At 37.4% G+C, this 18,442-nt stretch overlaps 1 protein-coding gene across 6 annotated transcripts in view; it reads right to left on the reverse strand.

Annotated features, from left to right (window-relative positions):
* The window catches only part of LOC106878790 (cilia- and flagella-associated protein 54), a 187,027-nt gene that overhangs the window by 89,906 nt on the left and 78,679 nt on the right, over positions 1-18,442 (reverse strand). For 4 of the 6 annotated variants that reach the window (XM_089351123.1, XM_089351122.1, XM_089351121.1 and 1 more), the window contains exons 27-31: positions 17,049-17,144; positions 13,293-13,419; positions 11,516-11,591; positions 6,992-7,027; positions 3,433-3,468 (exon numbers count right to left, since the gene is read on the reverse strand). In XM_089351123.1, coding sequence (XP_089207249.1) covers positions 3,433-3,468; positions 6,992-7,027; positions 11,516-11,591; positions 13,293-13,419; positions 17,049-17,144 — 371 coding nt within the window. The remainder of the gene's footprint in view (positions 1-3,432; positions 3,469-6,991; positions 7,028-11,515; positions 11,592-13,292; positions 13,420-17,048; positions 17,145-18,442) is intronic. The other 2 variants (XM_089351125.1, XM_089351124.1) reach the window with 1 other exon arrangement.

Raw genomic sequence — 18,442 nt, forward strand, 5'->3', positions numbered from 1 at the left:
GAAAAAATTTAAACTTTAAAGCTGCTTTTTTAAAAAATTTCCATGTGAAGTGAACCAGTAATTTTTATTTGATTTCCAGTGTATCACAAAGTCAAAATGACTGAGAACCACTGCTATGAGCCAATAATTTGGGTCCTTAAGTAAGTAGAAAACCAGTTTTGTTGAATAAGGACTAAAGTCAAATGAACTGACTCAGAAGTTCACCAAATGTACAATTTTCATCAGCCACAAGCAAAGTATACCATAAGTGGAAGTGAACACTGGAATAAAATCAATTACAATTCTGTAATCTGACATTCAGATCATAATGTTAGTTTACATATATTCTCAGAGTTACATTCTTTTACCTAATTTTTTTTACATTTATTTTCCATATTTGTGTGGGTGGAATCAATTTTGCTAATTTGAACAGTTGCAAAACTTTTCCTTAGGTTACCTATCGGGGCACATTGTGTGAGTGAATACATGGTATGTAGTAGATATTAATTATATAAGTGATCATAAAAAGGGCCTTATCACTATGAAACAATATGCAAACAAAGTTTTTGATAGTGTTGCTTCCTTGAGGAATGAAACAGTGGAAAGTGAGAATGGGTGGATGGAAGAAGAAAGAGACAGATGGTAGAGGTAGAATTATTGGGGTGGGGATGGGAGGGTAGAAGTGGACAGGACGTAAGAGTGACAAAACACAGGAGTCCAGATTGGAGAGAGAGAGGGAGAGAGATGGAGATGAAGAATGTACAGATAGGGGAAGGTAGAGTGCATTGGTCACAGACTGTTTGATGTAGTCTCAGCAAGTCTTCTGCACTCAAGGCTCATGTCTCACTCACTACCATTCATTATTGAGGTTGAATACAAGTTTCGTACAATCTATCATAACTTTGAGTAAGAAAACCCTTGTTGCTTGCAAAGATAATAACCACCTGAACTTTTTCCAATTTCTTCTTACCCTACCTACTAAACTTTCAGAGTAACCACTTCTATTATTAATTATACTCCCTTAGAAATAGAAGCTATCAACTACTCCTAGTTAGTAATAATGCTCAAACATTTATCACAATTTGTCGTTCCAGTTTTCAAAATGGAAACAGGCCCAGAATCACTCACCTCTCTTGAAGTATTTGAAAGGGTGATGAAATCAAGAACAACAGGATTCCTGGTGAGTAACAGTCTCCTAAATTACAACCAACATGATTTTTGTTGCGACAGAGACTACCTTAAACAGCTTCTGCAAATCTAATGCTTATTTATTCACATTGTCTCAAATTAATCATACTATATCTCATAGCTTTGAGATTTCAGTGATATGATTGTTTATTTTTACTATGACATTGTAAGGTAGGTGTGAAATGTTGGTGAATAAGGTAGGTGAATAAGGTAGGTGAATAAAATATTCTGTCCAGTTTGAACATAAAAGAGGCAGAATATTTTGGTCGGATATGGCCAGTCTGAACACTAAAAGGTTAAAGTTTTGCTTGAGGGCTCAAATTCTGACGTTATATTTCTTGACTTCATCAAAGCCTTTAACCGAGTTAACCACAATTTTCTACTGTTAAAATTGCCCTACATAGAAATCTGTAGAAAACTGTTGCACTGGAACAAGTATTTCTTGGTGAGCAGAATCCAACAGCCTGTATTCAATGGAACCCACTCAAGCCCAGCAAAAGTTACCAGTGGTGTCTCCCAAGGAACTGTAGTAGGCCCTCTTCTCTTCATAGAATATACAGACGACATATCAAATGTCATCAAGCTCAGTAAAATAAAAAATACTCACAAATGACTCAAGCTTCAAAAAAATATTAATGGAGAAGAAGATCAAATAAAACTCCTCCAGCCTAAACTACATGCTGTAAGCCAATGAGTGAACAGACAAAAACAATATGCTGCTAAATGAGGGAAAATTTGAATTTGTGCTCTTTGGAAAAGAGAATGTTTTCAAATAGCCATGCTCTCTTCCTTCAGAAGAACCACTGACAACATCCAACAATATAAGAGATTTTGGAGGAATTGTGACAACTTCAGCTGAAGCAACCACATCAACTATAAAGTCAATATGGCTTGCAAGATGAGTTTCTAGATCCTCAGAACTTTCTGGCCCAGAGATATGAGTGTCATCATCCCCTTTTCTCTGCTTTTGTATGGTCATACCAAGAATACTGTTTCCCCCTGGGATCTATCCATATCAAATAAAACATAATGAGAATTGAGACACCCAAAAAAACAAAAACAAAAAATTTTAATAGAATATTAATTAGCATAACAGATTTTGAACATCTCTCAAAAGCCTGAACTGTAAGCATACTTTTCTAATGGTACTGAACTGTTCCATTCACAGTTTCCAGAGATTCAAATGATGTAGGATCTTTCATATGTTGAAGCAATGAAACAAAAGGCTCATTAAAAATAAACCTATTTGGGTGGATTGTGTCAATGCATCTGAGAGTATCACTTGATCAAACAACCAGATACCTAGGTATGAATAAACCTCCATCTTCTTTGGTCCTACCAAATGTAATATCGTGGAAGAATGCAGTATAGAAGAGTTTGGGCAAATTCATCAATTTAATATACTTGAAAGAGTATTGTGAACTTGGAATAGGTCTTCGCTGGATGCAGTTATAGGTATTTTCCTAAGTAAATTAAACCTTTTCACTATTTTTTAGATAAACATTGAAATGCATCACACTCAGGTGCTGTTCATGGGTAATTTCAAGATTCTTTACCCTCTGTCATCAATATTGGTTTCAAATTTTGGCACAAGGTTAGCAATTTTGGGGGAAGAGGTTAAGTCGATTACAGCGACTCCAGTGTTCAACTGGTACTTAATTTATCGACCTCAAAAAAGATGAAAGGCAAAGTCAATCTCATCAGAATTTGAACTCAGAACGTAAGGATGTATGAAATGCTACTAAGCATTCTGCCTTGCATGCTAACGATTCTGCTAGCTTGCCATCTTACCCCCTGTTATCAATACTGATATAACTTCCTATTGGTAAAGCATAATTTCATCAAGATGGTTTCAGTCTGATTTTCGGACTGAGATACATAGCCTGACCACTTCTATCAATCAAGTCAACTGGATCAGATTCCTATCATAAGTTGTGTTTTCCTCTTCATGCATTATGATTATCTCCCATTCGCCATCCCTACCCTCCCTGCTGTTTGATTTCTTGGCTTGGCTTCTGGAACACAATTTCCTTCTTCAACATTTTCAATTTGTCTTGTTCTTTTGTTGACTGTCCCTATCCATTCAACATGATTCATATTACCTAGCCATTGCATAAATGCTCTTCTGGAAACTTTTAACGCTCAAACTTTTGAAGATGAACAACTTAAGATTTTCTTTTTAGTCCTACACCAAAAGTAAAATTTTTAACTTTTCAGAGACAAACATTTTATTGCAATAAGAATAGGAAATAAATATATCTGTACCTTTTTCCGTTGTGCAATTGATTCCACTGTTAGATTCTAAAAGTACAATGATATTTATTTTAAGAATACTTAGAGAATTTTGTTGACTACCACCAGTTATCAACACGAAATTTACTTTTAGTCCCACACTGTAAGTAAAATTTTTAACTATTGAGGGACAAACGCTTTATTACAATAAGAATGAGAAATAAATATCCCTGGAAAGACTGGAAAAATTATGGAAGCAGAGAATTACATCAGGTAACCAAAAGGGAAGCTAGGTAACATGGTTACATAGTGAAAGGAATAGCAAAAGTTAAGAGATTTGCAAATATTCTACAGCATGAGGATCAGAGGCATGAGGTGTTCAGGATTGCAAAGCAGTGTATCAAAGAGAATAGAAATGTGGTGGGTGAGAAATGTGTGTGAATGGATAATGGTATGCTTGCACTTAGTGACTCAGAGAAGAAAGATGCATAGAGGTGCTACTATGAAAGGTTCCTAAATGTGGAAAGTGAATGGGAGAAGGAGTCTTGCAAATATGGAACCAATTGAGGGACCAGTCATCAGAGTTGATAGCAGTATAATAGATAAGGCAATTAAGGATACAAAGACAAGGAAAGCCCCTAGGTCATTGGGTTAAAATAGCTGAGATGATTAAAATATCCGGTGGTGTAGGATACAGCCTAGTCACTCACATAGTTAATCAGGTTACTCAGGATTGGTGTAGTAGTATTATAGTTAGCTGCTACAAGGGTAAAGGTGATGCCTTGGATAGAAACAAGTGCAATGGTATCAAACTGCTAGACCAGGTCATGAAATTTATAGAGGGAATTGGAGCTCAACTGATTAGGAATATAATTAAACTAGATGAGTTGTTGTTTAGTTTTGTTCCTGGGAAGAATACTATGGATGCCATCTTCCTAGTGAGACAGTTACAAGAAAAGTATTTGGCCAAAAGTAAACAATTGTATTTAGCTTTCATCGACCTGGAGAAAGCTTCGACAGAGTTCCCTGCTCTGTTATCTGGTGGTCTCTAAGGAAGTTAGGAGTGGCTTGTCAGAGCTGTAAAAGCCATGTACAGCAATGCTGTCAGTAAGGTGAGAGTCAACCATGAATACAGTGATAAATTTAGCATACAAGTAGGGGTTCACCAGAGCTCAGTTCTTAGTACACTTATTCATCATAGTCCTCCAGGTCATAACAGAGGAATTCAAAACTGGATGCAGAATTTGAAGCAAAATTGGAGAAGAAATTCCAGGTATGGAAGCAATACCTAGAATCAAAGGGCTTTAAAGTTAACCTAGTAAATACCAAATTTATTGTTAGCAAGAAAGCAGATAAGACTCTCTTTCCATCAAGTAAATAGCCCTGCTCAATATGTAGGAAAGGAGAAGGACCCATTGCTGCACCCAGTGTAAACAATGGACACATAAGGGGTGCAGTGGAATCACAGGTAAATTAACAGATAAGGTCACCTGCATGTGTGGCAGACGTGCAGGAACAATAAGCACTAAGAGAACTCAAGACTTAGACCCTCTCAAATGCCCAGAAGGCTCTCTTGAGGTGGTAGATAGTTTCTGTTACTTAGGTGACCAAATTAGTAATGGTGGTGGATGCTTTGAAAGTATTGTTTCTAGAATAAGAATAGAATGGAGGAAGTTCATAGAGCTACTACCTCTGTTGGCAACAAAAGGACTTTCTCTCAGAGTGAAAGATAGATTGTATGATGCTTGTGTATGATCGGCTATACTCCATGGTAGTGAGACATAGGCTCAGAATGCAGAGGACATGCGTAGACTAGAGAGGAATGAAGTCAGTATGCTTTGCTGAGATGTACAACATCATTGTGCAAGACAAAGTTCAAAAGTGTTGAGAGAAAAGTTTGGCATAAGATAAATTTAATGTGGCATGTAGGAGAGGAGACTTTGATTTGGACAAGTAATGCATATGAATGAAGACAGTTATATAAAGTGCCATTCACTAAAAGTAGATGGTACCTGTGGAAGAGGGAGATCCAGGAAGATCTCAGGACTGTTGCAGGTCATGTAGAAATGACAATGGACTGAGATGTCTGGCGATATGAGGTTCTAGAGAAGACTTGCCTATGTCAGTGAAACTGAGTGTGAGAAATATTGTGTCCCACCCATATGTAATGATAAAATTTTCACACACCCTACCTCAAGGAACCAGTCTACATCTCCTCTTCCAAACTGCATCTTTTCTCTTCCTTACATTTCCTCTTTATACCTTATGATTAGCTCCCATTCGTCATCCCTACCCTCCCTGTTCTGCTCACTGCATCGCTGCTTTCCCTTCCCCCACTTTATACCCAGGTTCTCACCAGTCACTGCAACCCCACCCCTACTCCCTACCCGTGCCTTCTTGGCAATACCTGGCCACATATATTATGACCTCCATACCTTGACGGCATTCACTGGCAATTGCCACCATTTATCTCTCTCTTTGTTACTCTAGCATCCCATCTAAGCTCTGATCCCCGTTCCTTGTAAGTATACCCTGGCACTTCACCATTTCTCTCCTGCTCTCTTGCTGTCTCCCACTCTCATTATCTCTCTTTCCCTTACTCTTCACTCGGGCTGGGTAACCATGTATCTACAGCAGCACACCTGTTTCTGTCCCAATTCTTGATCACTCTCTCTCCCCCATTCTCTTGTTCTCCCCTCTGGCTGGGTAAACAAATATTTCCTTTACAACAGCACACCTTTTTCTGTCCTCTTTCTTCTTACTTCTCTCTCTCTCTCTCTCTCTCTCTCTCTCTCTTTCTCTCACCGGGTAACCACATACCTAATCTACAGCAAGACACCTGTTTCTGTCTCTGTTTCACTATAACTTTTCACCTTTCATCATCTGACACGAGATCACCTCCTCCAATGCCTCCTCCCCTCTCAAACATTCCTTGTCTTGCAAGTTACTTGGTGACCTTGCCGGTGCCATGTAAAAAGCATCCAGTCTATATTGTGAAGTGGTTGGCATCTGGAAGAGCATCCAGCTGTAAAAGCCATGCCAAAACCAACCTTGCTTGTGCTGGTGCTACATAAAAAGCACTGAGTCCATTCTGTGGGGTGGTTGGTGTTAGGAAGGGCATCCAGTCATAAAGACTATGCCAAAATAGACACAGAAACCTGATGTAGTCTTCTATTTGCCCACCTCCTGTCAAACCGTCCAACCCATACTGGCATGAAAGGTGGACATTGAACAATGATGATGATGATGACGACGATGATGATGATGATGATGATGATGATGATGATGATGATGATGATGATGATGATGATGATGATGATGATGATGATGATGATGATGATGATGATGATGATGATGATGATGATGATGATGATGATGATGATATACCTTTTTCTGATGTGCAACTGACTCAGACATCTGACTCTAAAAAAATAAAGATATTTATTTTAAGAATACTTAGGGAATTTTGTTGACTACCACCAGTTACCAACAAAAAATTTATTCTTAATCCCACATTAAAAGTAAAATATTTTTAACTATTGAGAGACAAACACTTTATTGCAATAAGAATGGGAAATAAATATATCTGTACCTTTTTCAGACTTGCAACTGCCTCGGTTGTCTGGCTCTAAAAGAATAAATATATTTATTTTAAGAATACTTAGGAAATTTTGTTGACTACCACAAATCTTATTTAAGTAAGCTAAGTAAAAGAAAGAATAATAATACAAATAAGAATGGTAAAAAAGGAGTCTTGAAAATAAACATGTGAACACTAATAAGCATAGATGTAACTGTGAAATTACTAAAAATATGATTAGCATAAACATGAATATATATATATATATATATATATATATATATAAAGGCGTAGGTGGAAACTCTATAAGATGCGCCCACTGCAAGCTATGGACACATAAGAGGTGCAGCAATATCAAAGGCAGGTTAACTAGGAAGTTAGTTTTTGTATGTAGCAGATGTTCAGGAGCTATAAACACTGTAAATGTGCAGAAAACAACTTCTGCCACATTCCAGGGAGAAAAACTAGAAGTAGCTGATAGCTTCCGCTATCTAGGTGACCAAGTTAGTAGTGGGGGAGGGTGCGCTGAAAGTGTAGCTGCTAGAATAAGAATAGCCTGGACAAAGTTCAGAGAGCTCTTACCTCTGCTGGTGACAAAGGGTCTCTCTCTCAGAGTAAAAGGCAGACTGTATGACGCATGTGTATGAACAGCCATGCTACATGGCAGTGAAACATGGGCCGTGACTGCTGCAGACATGCGTAGGCTCGCAATGAACGAAGCCAGTATGCTCCGATGGATGTGTAATGTCAGTATGCATACTCGACAGAGTGTAAGTACCTTGAGAGAAAAGTTGAACTTACAAAGCATCAGTTGTGGTGTGCAATATTTAACATTTTTGATAGGCCATTCTATTTGCATTTTATTTGATTATATACTTTTACCTTCTGTGATTTTATCTAAATGTATTACTTTTATGTGTTTGTGAACCTCGGTGATTGTTATATATGATTAAATGTTTGAGGGGTGGTGTTGTATGTAAAGTCATTGACCCAAACTTAATGTTTGTTCTACAACCAATGCTTCTTTATATATATATATATATATATATATATATATATATATTTATATATACATGTGTGTGTGTATATATATATATATATATACATACATATATACAGTGACAGACTGGGCCTAAAAGTATTGGTTGCCAGGAGACTAAGTGGACCCACCCGCAACTACAATGCTATCATTTAATTTTGTTTTTCTGTTAAAAGTATTCTTTTCAACTGTCTACAAACACAGCCAGGCTGAAATAATTAATGCATTTTTCCAGGATGGAATAAAAAAATTCTCAGATTTGAGGGGATGGGCCCCTTAGATACTAACAGAAGCCCACTTGCCATCAGGCAAGCTGGCAACCTGACCAATCCGCCACTGCATATATATAAATGTATATATATATATATATATTATATATATATATGTGTGTGTATGTGTGTATATATATATGTGTGTGTGTATATATATATATATATATGTGTGTGTATATATATATATATACTAGCAGTATAACCCGACCTTGTCCGGGTGTGACTTATTACGCCATCTACGATAAGTCTTGCTAGGTGAAAATCAACTAAAAAAGAAAGCCTTACAATGAAAAAACCCTTATGATGTAAATATGTTCATAATTCAAAAGATGATGAAATTAATAGGGAAAGTCTGAAGGCTGTTTTGCGTAAAATTACTAAGCGTACGTAAATTTCATCCGTCTAATTGGCTATAGAAATGCTTGTGCAAAACAACTTTTTGTGCTGCCCTGATTATACATAGCAGGGTAATCCCTTTTCGCAGGAGCTAGGACGGCAATTTGCGATGAAGCAATTGCTGGCGATCTGTTGCTACACAGTTTTGCCAGAATTCTATCAGATTGGGCAGAAAATGTTGATGCACTATTTTGCATTATGTTCAAAGTAGCTTCTGGAATGTGGTGAATTGCAGCAGTCTGTTGCTGTCATTTTAAACCGGTTGCTTTCTTTCCCCAGCAAACTCTCTTCTTTGGAGGTATAATCTATGTATATATTAAACAGAACAACAAAAGTTATAATAGATGGCAGGGTCGGTACTTTTCACATATCTGTAATTTTTCAGGTTAACACCCGCACGATTACCCAACCCTAATCCTAAACCTAATCCTAACACTAACCCTAACCCTAAAACCCTAACCCTAAAACCCCAACCCTAAAACCGTAACCGTAACACTAATCCTAGCCCTAACCGTAACCCCAAACCCTAACCCTAAACCCTAACCCTAACACCCTAGTGAAAATCGTGGTATATTTACAAAACATTGACGAACATGAGTTATATTTTACTGAATGATTGTGTACTTGCACGTGTATGCGTTTGAGAGAGCGAGAGAGGAAGAGGTAGAGAGAAGGGGAGAAAGGAATAGAGGTGGTTAAAAGTTTTCTTATGACGGCTTCTCTTCACTGCCTATTACTTCATTAAAAATCTACAGATGCACATAAGCACATAATAGAGAAAAATGAAACAAATATGGACGACTTGCTCCGAAACACCACCGAGTGGGGAACACTTCTCAAAAATAACCTGCAGTTGTTTCCTTCAAAATTCCTACATGCTTGAAATGTACATACATCAAGGTATATTTGTAGAAAATTTCACGAAAAAATATTAATTTTCCTGGAAGTTAAGAGGAATTTAAGTGGAATTTCCGAAAATTGTACCCCACCCCCCTCCCAAAACACTTTCACCGAATCTACATAATAAATAGTATATGCATAGAAAATTTCATAAACAAATATTCATTTTTCTGAAAGTTATGACCTTCCAAAGTCGAGGGGTACAACTCTGTAGTTATGCTACATTGACAAACATGAGTTATATTTTTGTGAATGATTGTGTTTACTTGCACGTGTATGCGTTTGAGAGAGCGAGAGAGGAAGAGGGGGAGAAATGAATAGAGAACGAGAGCAATGTGTACGTTGTTGTTACAGATCATGTATGTGTGGTTGTGTGTGTTTTTACGTAACAATGTTATGAAAAATAGGTAAAGAATACTGAGAGGAAAGTTTAATCTATGACTTTGTATGTATCTCTCTCTCTCTCTCTCCCTCTTTTACTCTTACTCTCTATATTATATGTTGAGCACGTGTGTAAGAACGCCGTTCCAGGTAGAAGAGAAGAAATATAAAAGTTGCTAGAAACAACAGCCAAATCTTCCTTAAATCACACAAATTAAACGGAATTTAAAAAATCTAATTACTGCACTGGAAAGTTCACATCGAGAAAATTCCATTGATGTAAAAATTTTTACGAAAAAGTGGAAAATGTGGATTTCTATACACTTTTAAAAAGGCTTCACACAGACACACAACTTCAGCTTTATATATTAAGATATATATATATATATACACACACACACACACACACACACACACACACACACACACACACACACACACACACATATATATATATATATATATATACAAATATAACTCATCAGAGTAACCCAATATGGAAGGGAATATGGCAACTGCTCTCTATTGTTGGAGGTGAATTAGCACAACTGGTCAGTGGTAGCTGTGAAAAAGGTGGTGAAACAAAAAAAGGGGCCAGAGGGTTAGGTTAAGAGTTATGTCTCTTGGTTAGGTGTGCTGTTAAACTGGCATGAGTTATCTTGAATTGGGGAAGGTGTGTATTATTAATGTGGTGCTCCTGCGAGGATGGGGTGTGTGGTATGTGTAGTGGTGTCATATGCATAATTCTATCTGGGGGTGTAGGTATTTATAGGTGTGTTTGTTGATTTTTTTTCTTTGTGTAAGGGATAAAGTTGTGGTTTTTTTTTTTTATTAGCATGCTGTTTGTAATGTGTGTGTAATGTGAATGTTGGGGGTCTGTGCATGTGTGGGGGTACAATTTGTGGGGTGTCTGCCTTACAGGGATGTGCATGCTTGTACATAGGTGCATTGTTGTGTGCTTTGGTCAAACTTCTTTTACCAGGCCCGAGGGTATTGGTGGAAGGTCGTTGGTGGAGGGTCGAGGGTTGAGGCAGGATACCTCTGGTTGCAGTCATGGTGGGGCATGCAGGTGCGATAGGATGTACTTCCTTTGACGCAGTTGTTTGTGATCCAAGTAATCTTTTGACTTATAAGGCAGTTGTGCCCAGTCATTTTAAAACACCTCAAGTACAATACCTGTCAGATGACTTCCACTTCCCAAGAGCAATACACAATTAGCATTTTTAATACCAACCTATCTGAAACGGTCCCTGATGCTATGATATAAATTCCATGTTTAAAATGATCTAAATTAAAACCATTCATCTACATTTCATATTTTCATTTAATTCATATTCCAAACATCAGCTAAATAAAGACAATGTTACCTTAAATTCTTCATTATTTTCAAAATTACTTGGAACAAAGGCAGTGTATTTCAACATAAATATGGTAATAAAAAGATTAAATGAAAAGTTATAGCCAAGAATAGATCTTGAGATACTTTAATATCTTTCCTATTGTGCTTGTCAGGTTTTGTAAAATATAGATAAACTTAATTTACTTTACCTGTCTTTTATTGTATTCCACCACAGTTGCAGCTCCTTTAGCTTTAGGTGCAGATTTTGGAGAAAGATCTAATTTCCTAAAACGAGAATATTTCAATATTAGTAAGATAGTATCATTTTACAAAATTACTTACATATACCAAAATTACAGTGAAAAACCTTTAGAATTAGAAATTAACCTAATAACAAGTAAATGAAGTAAAGGAATCTTGAGGGTACAACTATACGAAGCCCAATATATCCATCATGATTACCCATCTGATAAGGGTACATCAGGCATATGCATCACAACCACATGTGTGCGACATGGTGATCGCATATCAAGATAAACAGTGCATGACCTCGCAGGTGGGGCCCAGTTGGAATTTTCTTTAGGCTGAGTAGCCAATCCTGCTCAAAAGGTCACTGAATAAGGTTTGTTTAAGAATGATGAACGAAACATCCATGTTTCCAGAGGTGAATTATTCAAACCCCAAAGAATTCCTCTCAACACATGACTATGATGCTTCCTCACTACTTCTGCTCATGATCAGAGATGCACATATTGTCAGCCATCAAGGGACATGCTCAACTGGTTATGGTCAAACAAATGACAAGCAAATCTGTGGTATTGAGTAGAGTATTTGCTGTAGTCCATCTTTTATACCAAGACAAAACAGATTGTTTATCTTAGTAAAGTGGCATAAACAAGTGAAACAAACTTTACATTTGAATGCACTCCCTAATTTTGTAAAATGAAAGTATTTCTCATTTTAAGCATGTTTTGCTGAAAAAAAAACAACAGAACTAAGTATCTTGCTTAAGGACTAAAAACAAGTTCTATTTGGAGATTTGAAGATTCAAATGTTTTATAATTAAGAACTATTGTGTCTCTGATATTGAGTATTGGATTTAAAGCTACTGGATTTTTGAAAAAAGTTTTCTTATGGATGGCAATGTTAGAATATTTTAATAAAGCTAGTAAAAATGGTTCAACTAAAATTTGCCAATCACAACAGCTACTGTAAAAGTGATCTTTAAATAGCCATTATAGATATCTCATATTCAGCAACACTGTGTATCTAATTTAAGGGTTTCAATGAGAAATGTTTAAAATATGATTGCATTCTTCATATAACTTATGGGGCGTCAGTGACTGGTTTGTTTGTTGTGGTTGTTGCTGTTGTTGTTCACCATCACCACCACCACCTTCATCACCATCATCTTCATCTTCATCATCATTATTACTATCATTATTATTATTAGGAGAGTATTGTAGTTCATTTGAAGCATTGTGTATTGTTTGTAAAGAATAAAAGTTTAGAATGGTACAACAATGCACTATAAAACAAAAAATGGACTATATACCTGTTGTAATTTGGTTATCTATAGTCCGATGATATTTCGGAATTACAATTCCTTCTTCAGATCTTCTTAGCTGGAGTCTCTGCTATAAACAGTTTATAGCAGAGACTCCAGCTTAGAAGATCTGAAGAAGGAATTGTAATTCCGAAATATCCTCGGACTATAGATAACCAAATTACAACAGGTATATAGTCCATTTTTTGTTTTATAGTGCACTGTTGTACCATTCTAAACTTTTATTCTATTATTATTATTATTATTATTATTTAACATCTGCTTTCAATGCTGGTATAGGTAGGACAGTTTAACAGGGAACCAGTAAGCTGCAGGGCTGCACCAAGTTCCAATGTCATCTTTGGCATAATTTCTACAACTGGATGCCCTTCCTAACACCAACCTCTTTACAGGCTACACTGAGTGCTTAGTAGTTTTACCTGCTATAAAAATTATGCAACTCTTCACAAAAACTTTCAATAGAAGCATATTCTCTTTCAGGAATGGCTTGGTTGAGGACACGGATTAGGAATTCATGATAATTCATTTTCTTTTTGTGTTTGCTTGCTGTAAAAAAAACAAACAAAAAAAAAAAAAAACTAAAAATGCCTATTAACCAAATATTTTATGGTAAACAATAATTAACAACATCATCATCATCATCATCGTCATTTAACGTCCGCTTTCCATGCTAGCATGGATTGGATGATTTGACTGAGGACTGGTGGGCCAGGAGGCGACACCAGGCTCCAATCTGATTTGGCAGAGTTTCTACAGCTGGATGCCCTTCCTAACGCCAACCACTCCGGGAGTGTAGTGGGTGCTTTTACATGCCACCGGCACGAGGGCCAGTCAGGCGGGTACTGGCAACGGCCATGCTTGAAATGGTGTATTTTACGTGCCACCTGCACAGGGCCAGTCCAGGGGCACTGGCAACAATCTTGCTCGGATGTCTTACTGGCAAAGGCCACGCTCGAAATGGTGTATTACGTGTCACCTGCACAGGAGCCAGTCCATCGGCACTGGCAACGATCTCACTCGAATGTCTTTTCACGTGCCATCTGGCACAAGTGCCAGGAAGGCAACGTTGGTAACGATCACGCTGGTGCTATTTACGTGCCACCAGCACGAAAGCCAGACAGCTGCTCTGGCAATGATCACGCTTGGACGGTGCTCTTAGTGCTCCACTGGTACAGGTGCCGTCATGATTTCGCTTTCGCTTGCCTCAACAGGTCTTCGCAAGCCGAGTTTAGTGTTCCTACAAATATAGTTCAATTTCAATTTCGATTTCGATTTCACTTGCCTCACCATGTCTTCGCAACAAATAGAAAAATGCATAGAAATATGGTTTGTAAGTTAAATAGCTATATTTTGTCCCAGGCAATTGAAAAATTTGATAATCTAATTACCAACAACAGCCAGTGAAGTGAAAATAACATGATATATAGTAAATATTGCTTAACAAACATTGTTACACATTATAATATTAAATTAAAAGATTCAGCGGAAAGGAGGCTTGGTCAGTAGTAAGAGAGAATGCACACATTTCTCTCAGATCATCAAACATATGGTCTGTATGTTTTATATCCTGACGCTAGATATATAATTTAACAAAGCAGGGGGAAAGAAATAGTTACACAACGCACTACTGTAACTGTTACACAAGGTTAAACGCTCTCTGCCAATGGCTCATAGTGAACTGCTTCCTGAATTGTTGACAGTTCTTTATTTTATAGCAATGTGTCAGTCCGCTTTTAGTTATATGTGGGTGGTCAGAATGCTTCCACAACAGTATATCCTCCTCCTCATCATCATCATCATCATCATCCTTCTCTTCCTCCTCCTCCTCCTCCTCCTCATCATCATCATCGTCATCATCATCGTCACCAACATCATCATTATTTAATGTCTGTTTTCCATCCTGGCATGGGTTGGACAGTTTGACTGGAACTGGTAAGGCCGGGGGCCGCACCAGACTCTACTGTCTATTCTGGCGTGGTTTCTTTGGCTGGATGCCCTTTCTAACACCAACCACTTTACAGTGTGTATTGGGTGCTTTTTTTTTGTGGAATCAACATAGTGCTTTTAGCATAGCAGTACAAAACATGGCACCAGAATGAACGTGGCACCAGCATACATGTTTCTTAACCAGAACTTGTAATTAAATTCCTATTTCTCTCTTTCTAAATATTCACAATTACACTATATGATTAAAAGTATCTGGACATCCTGTGAAACATGTGTTTACCATTGAGGGTGACACAATAGATCACAGAGGGTGCCACAGTACTACCATTTACCATGCAGAACACATGCTCAGTGATCTCAGTAGCTGGCAGACAGCACTAGGCAGCAGAATGGGATGTTCTGTGGAACTAACAGACTTTCAACATGGTCAAGTATTTGGGTGCCACTTGTCTAATAAGCCTGTGAATGAGATTTCCACCCTCCTTGAACATCACTAGGTTCACTGTTTCTGATGTAATAGTGAAGTGGAAACATAAATGGATATGCACAACTCAAAAGCATTCAGGCCAACCTCCCATGTTAACCCCTAGAGACTGTCTGTCAAGCGTTGAAACCTTTTACCACCTGATTGAAAGTATGCCTGCAAGAGTGGAGGCTGTCATCAAAGCTAAGGATGGGCCAACACCATAGTGGCTGCCAATGTTCCTGATGGAGATTAGCCCAAACTTGTACTGATCACATGGTGTATATGTATCTATAATTAGACACTAAAACATAAATTTATATACTTATTTAGACAAGTTTTATTGGCCAAAAGTCTTTCATGAACCTTTCTTACATCATGTTCTGGCCCCTTCTTTCATACACTAACCTCTCATCTTTTCACATAAAGCAGCCTCTCTCTTCACTGTTGCCCCATTCAATCAAATGGGATTTTAATCTTGTGAGCTGTATAATGACATCAGTAGTGCTGGTGCCATGAAAAAATGCACCCATTACACCATACAAGTTGTCAGCATTAAGAAGGGTATCACTGGAGAGACCATGCCGGAATAGACATTGGAACACAAAGTCCTCAGACTGGATCCTCTCATGGAAGATGGATATTAAAAGATGGTGCTGGTGTGGAAGATGAATCCTATACTTTCTTCAACTCTTTACACACACTCCATCTTCTATTTTCATCTTCCACTCACACTCCAGACACCCGCAAGCATTGTTTATCTCTTTTTCATCTCGAGACCTAGCCCCTACCAAATTCACTACTGTCTCTGCACCTATTGGATCATTTAAACACTACCTCATTGCAACTGCCCAACAAGCAACCACACACTATACAATGCCTCTTGTAGCTGATAACAAGAAATTGGCAGCTGCATGAAAGACAGTAAAAAATTTGTACTGTACTGCTGAAGGTAAGTATGAGAATAAATATGTAAAAAAGATTAAGATAAAATATACTATTTCTGAGATATTTCAGTTACACACAAACATCCTTAGAGTTAATATTATCAAGATTATTCATGAATGTTGAGAATTCAAGATCAAATACTATTTTTTTTCAGTTAAAGTTAAAAGACTAATAGCAATAAAACATGCTTCATAAAACACGCTTTCATCATTCCATCATTTATATAAGATCTATTAATATAGTGGCACAGGGATGGATAAGCGCAGGTGTGGATAGACACAGGTGTGGATAGGAACAGGTGTGAATAGGCACAGGTGTGGCTGTGTTGTAAAAAGCTTGCTTCCCAACTACATGGTTCCAGGTTTGGTCCCACTGCGTGGAACCTTGGGCAAGTGTCTTCCATTATAGCCTTGAGCCAATCAAAGCCTCATGAGTGGACGTAGTAGATGGAAACTGAAAGAAGCATGTCATATATATATATATATATATATATATATCTATGTGTGTGTGTCTTTGTGTCTGTATTTGTCCCTGCCATCATGCTTGACAACTGGCATTGGTGTGTTTACATCCCTGTAACTTAGTAGTTCAGCAAAAGAGACTGATAGAATAAGTATTAGGCTTAAATAATAAGTCCTGGTGTCAATTTGTTTGACTAAAACCCCTCAAGGTGGTGCTCCAGCATAACCACAGTCAAATGACTGAAACAAGTAAACTAATAAAATAATAAAAGAATATGAAATCTATCTAGCAACATTAAAATTATAATTTCTAAAAGGTTTAGAGAAAGACAAAAATTTCTTAGAAATTCACTTACCTTCCTTATTTCCTTGGCGGCTGGACATTATTGAACAATAAACCAACCCAACACTGCTATCTTCATCCTTAATACCAGAATCAGCCTCATTGTTGGCTTATGAAATTGATGAAAGTTTTCAGAAAGGGAAAGAAAATAAAAATATAATTTGAAATTCTTCCAACTGATATCCTATGAAATATTATGAGAAGAAACCTGTTTTATTATCTAACTGTATCAATGTGTATAATCCAAATAAAAAGGTAAATTAGCTGATGTAAAGGTCATCTAACAATGATTAATCATACCTTGATAATAATAATAATAATAATAATAATAATAATTACCAGGCAGCAGCTCTCATGGCTTCTGATCTTAATTGATTGGAAGTGTTATCATGTACATTGTTTTGTCTTGGTATAAAAGATGGGATTCAGCAAATATTCTGCTTAATACCACAGATTTGCTTGTCAGTTGTTTGACCTTAACCAGTTGAGCATGTTCCTTGGTGGCTGACAATATGTGCATCTCTGATCATGAGCAGAAGTAGTGGGGGAGCATCATAGCCATGTATTGAGAGGAATTCTTTGGGGTTTGAATAATTCACCTTTGGAAACATGGGTTTCCAAACAAACCTTATTCAGGGACCTTTTGAGCGGGATGAGCTACTCGACCTGAAGAAAATTCTAACTGGACCCCACCTGCAAGGTCATGCGCTGTTTATCTTGATATGAGATCACCATGTCGCACACATATGGTTGTGATGCATGTGCCTGGTGTATCCTTATCAGACGGGTAGTCATGATGGGTATATTGGGCTTTGTATATTTGTACCCCAGTATTACTTTGATGGCATGCACTGCTTTCTCACTCAATAATAATAATAATCCTTTCTACTATAGGTATAAAGGCCTGAAATTTGGGGTAGGGGACCTGGTCGGTTACATCAACCCAGTGATGTGGTGACATATTCTATAACGAACATTTTGCAAAATTTTCTGAATTTGTCTGAGGTAAATTGTGTTCCATTATCAGGCAAAATGGTATCCAGAATACCATGCCTAGTGAACAATTCATGTGAAAAGCTTATTGTAACCACAGATGTTGACTTTTTTACATTAATGCACTTCCAGCCACTTTGAAAAACTATCCACCACAAGGTTACATGGACTCTTAAATGGACCTACGTAACTGACATGCAGTTTGGCTCATAGAACATGTTTTTGGCCATGGCTGCCATTTAGTGGTAGGTGATTTTGCAGCTAAGGCACACCCTCTGCATGTTTTCACCGATTCTTCTATGTCACAGTTCATTCTTGGCCAATATATGTAACTTCTCATTAATGATTTCATTCTCGAAATCCCTGGGTCACCTATATGAAATTCCTTTAATAATCACTTTTGTAGTGTGGCTA

The sequence above is a fragment of the Octopus bimaculoides genome, chromosome 4 (genome assembly GCF_046866305.1).
Source record: "Octopus bimaculoides isolate indiv1 chromosome 4, ASM4686630v1, whole genome shotgun sequence".
Classification (NCBI taxonomy): domain Eukaryota; kingdom Metazoa; phylum Mollusca; class Cephalopoda; order Octopoda; family Octopodidae; genus Octopus; species Octopus bimaculoides.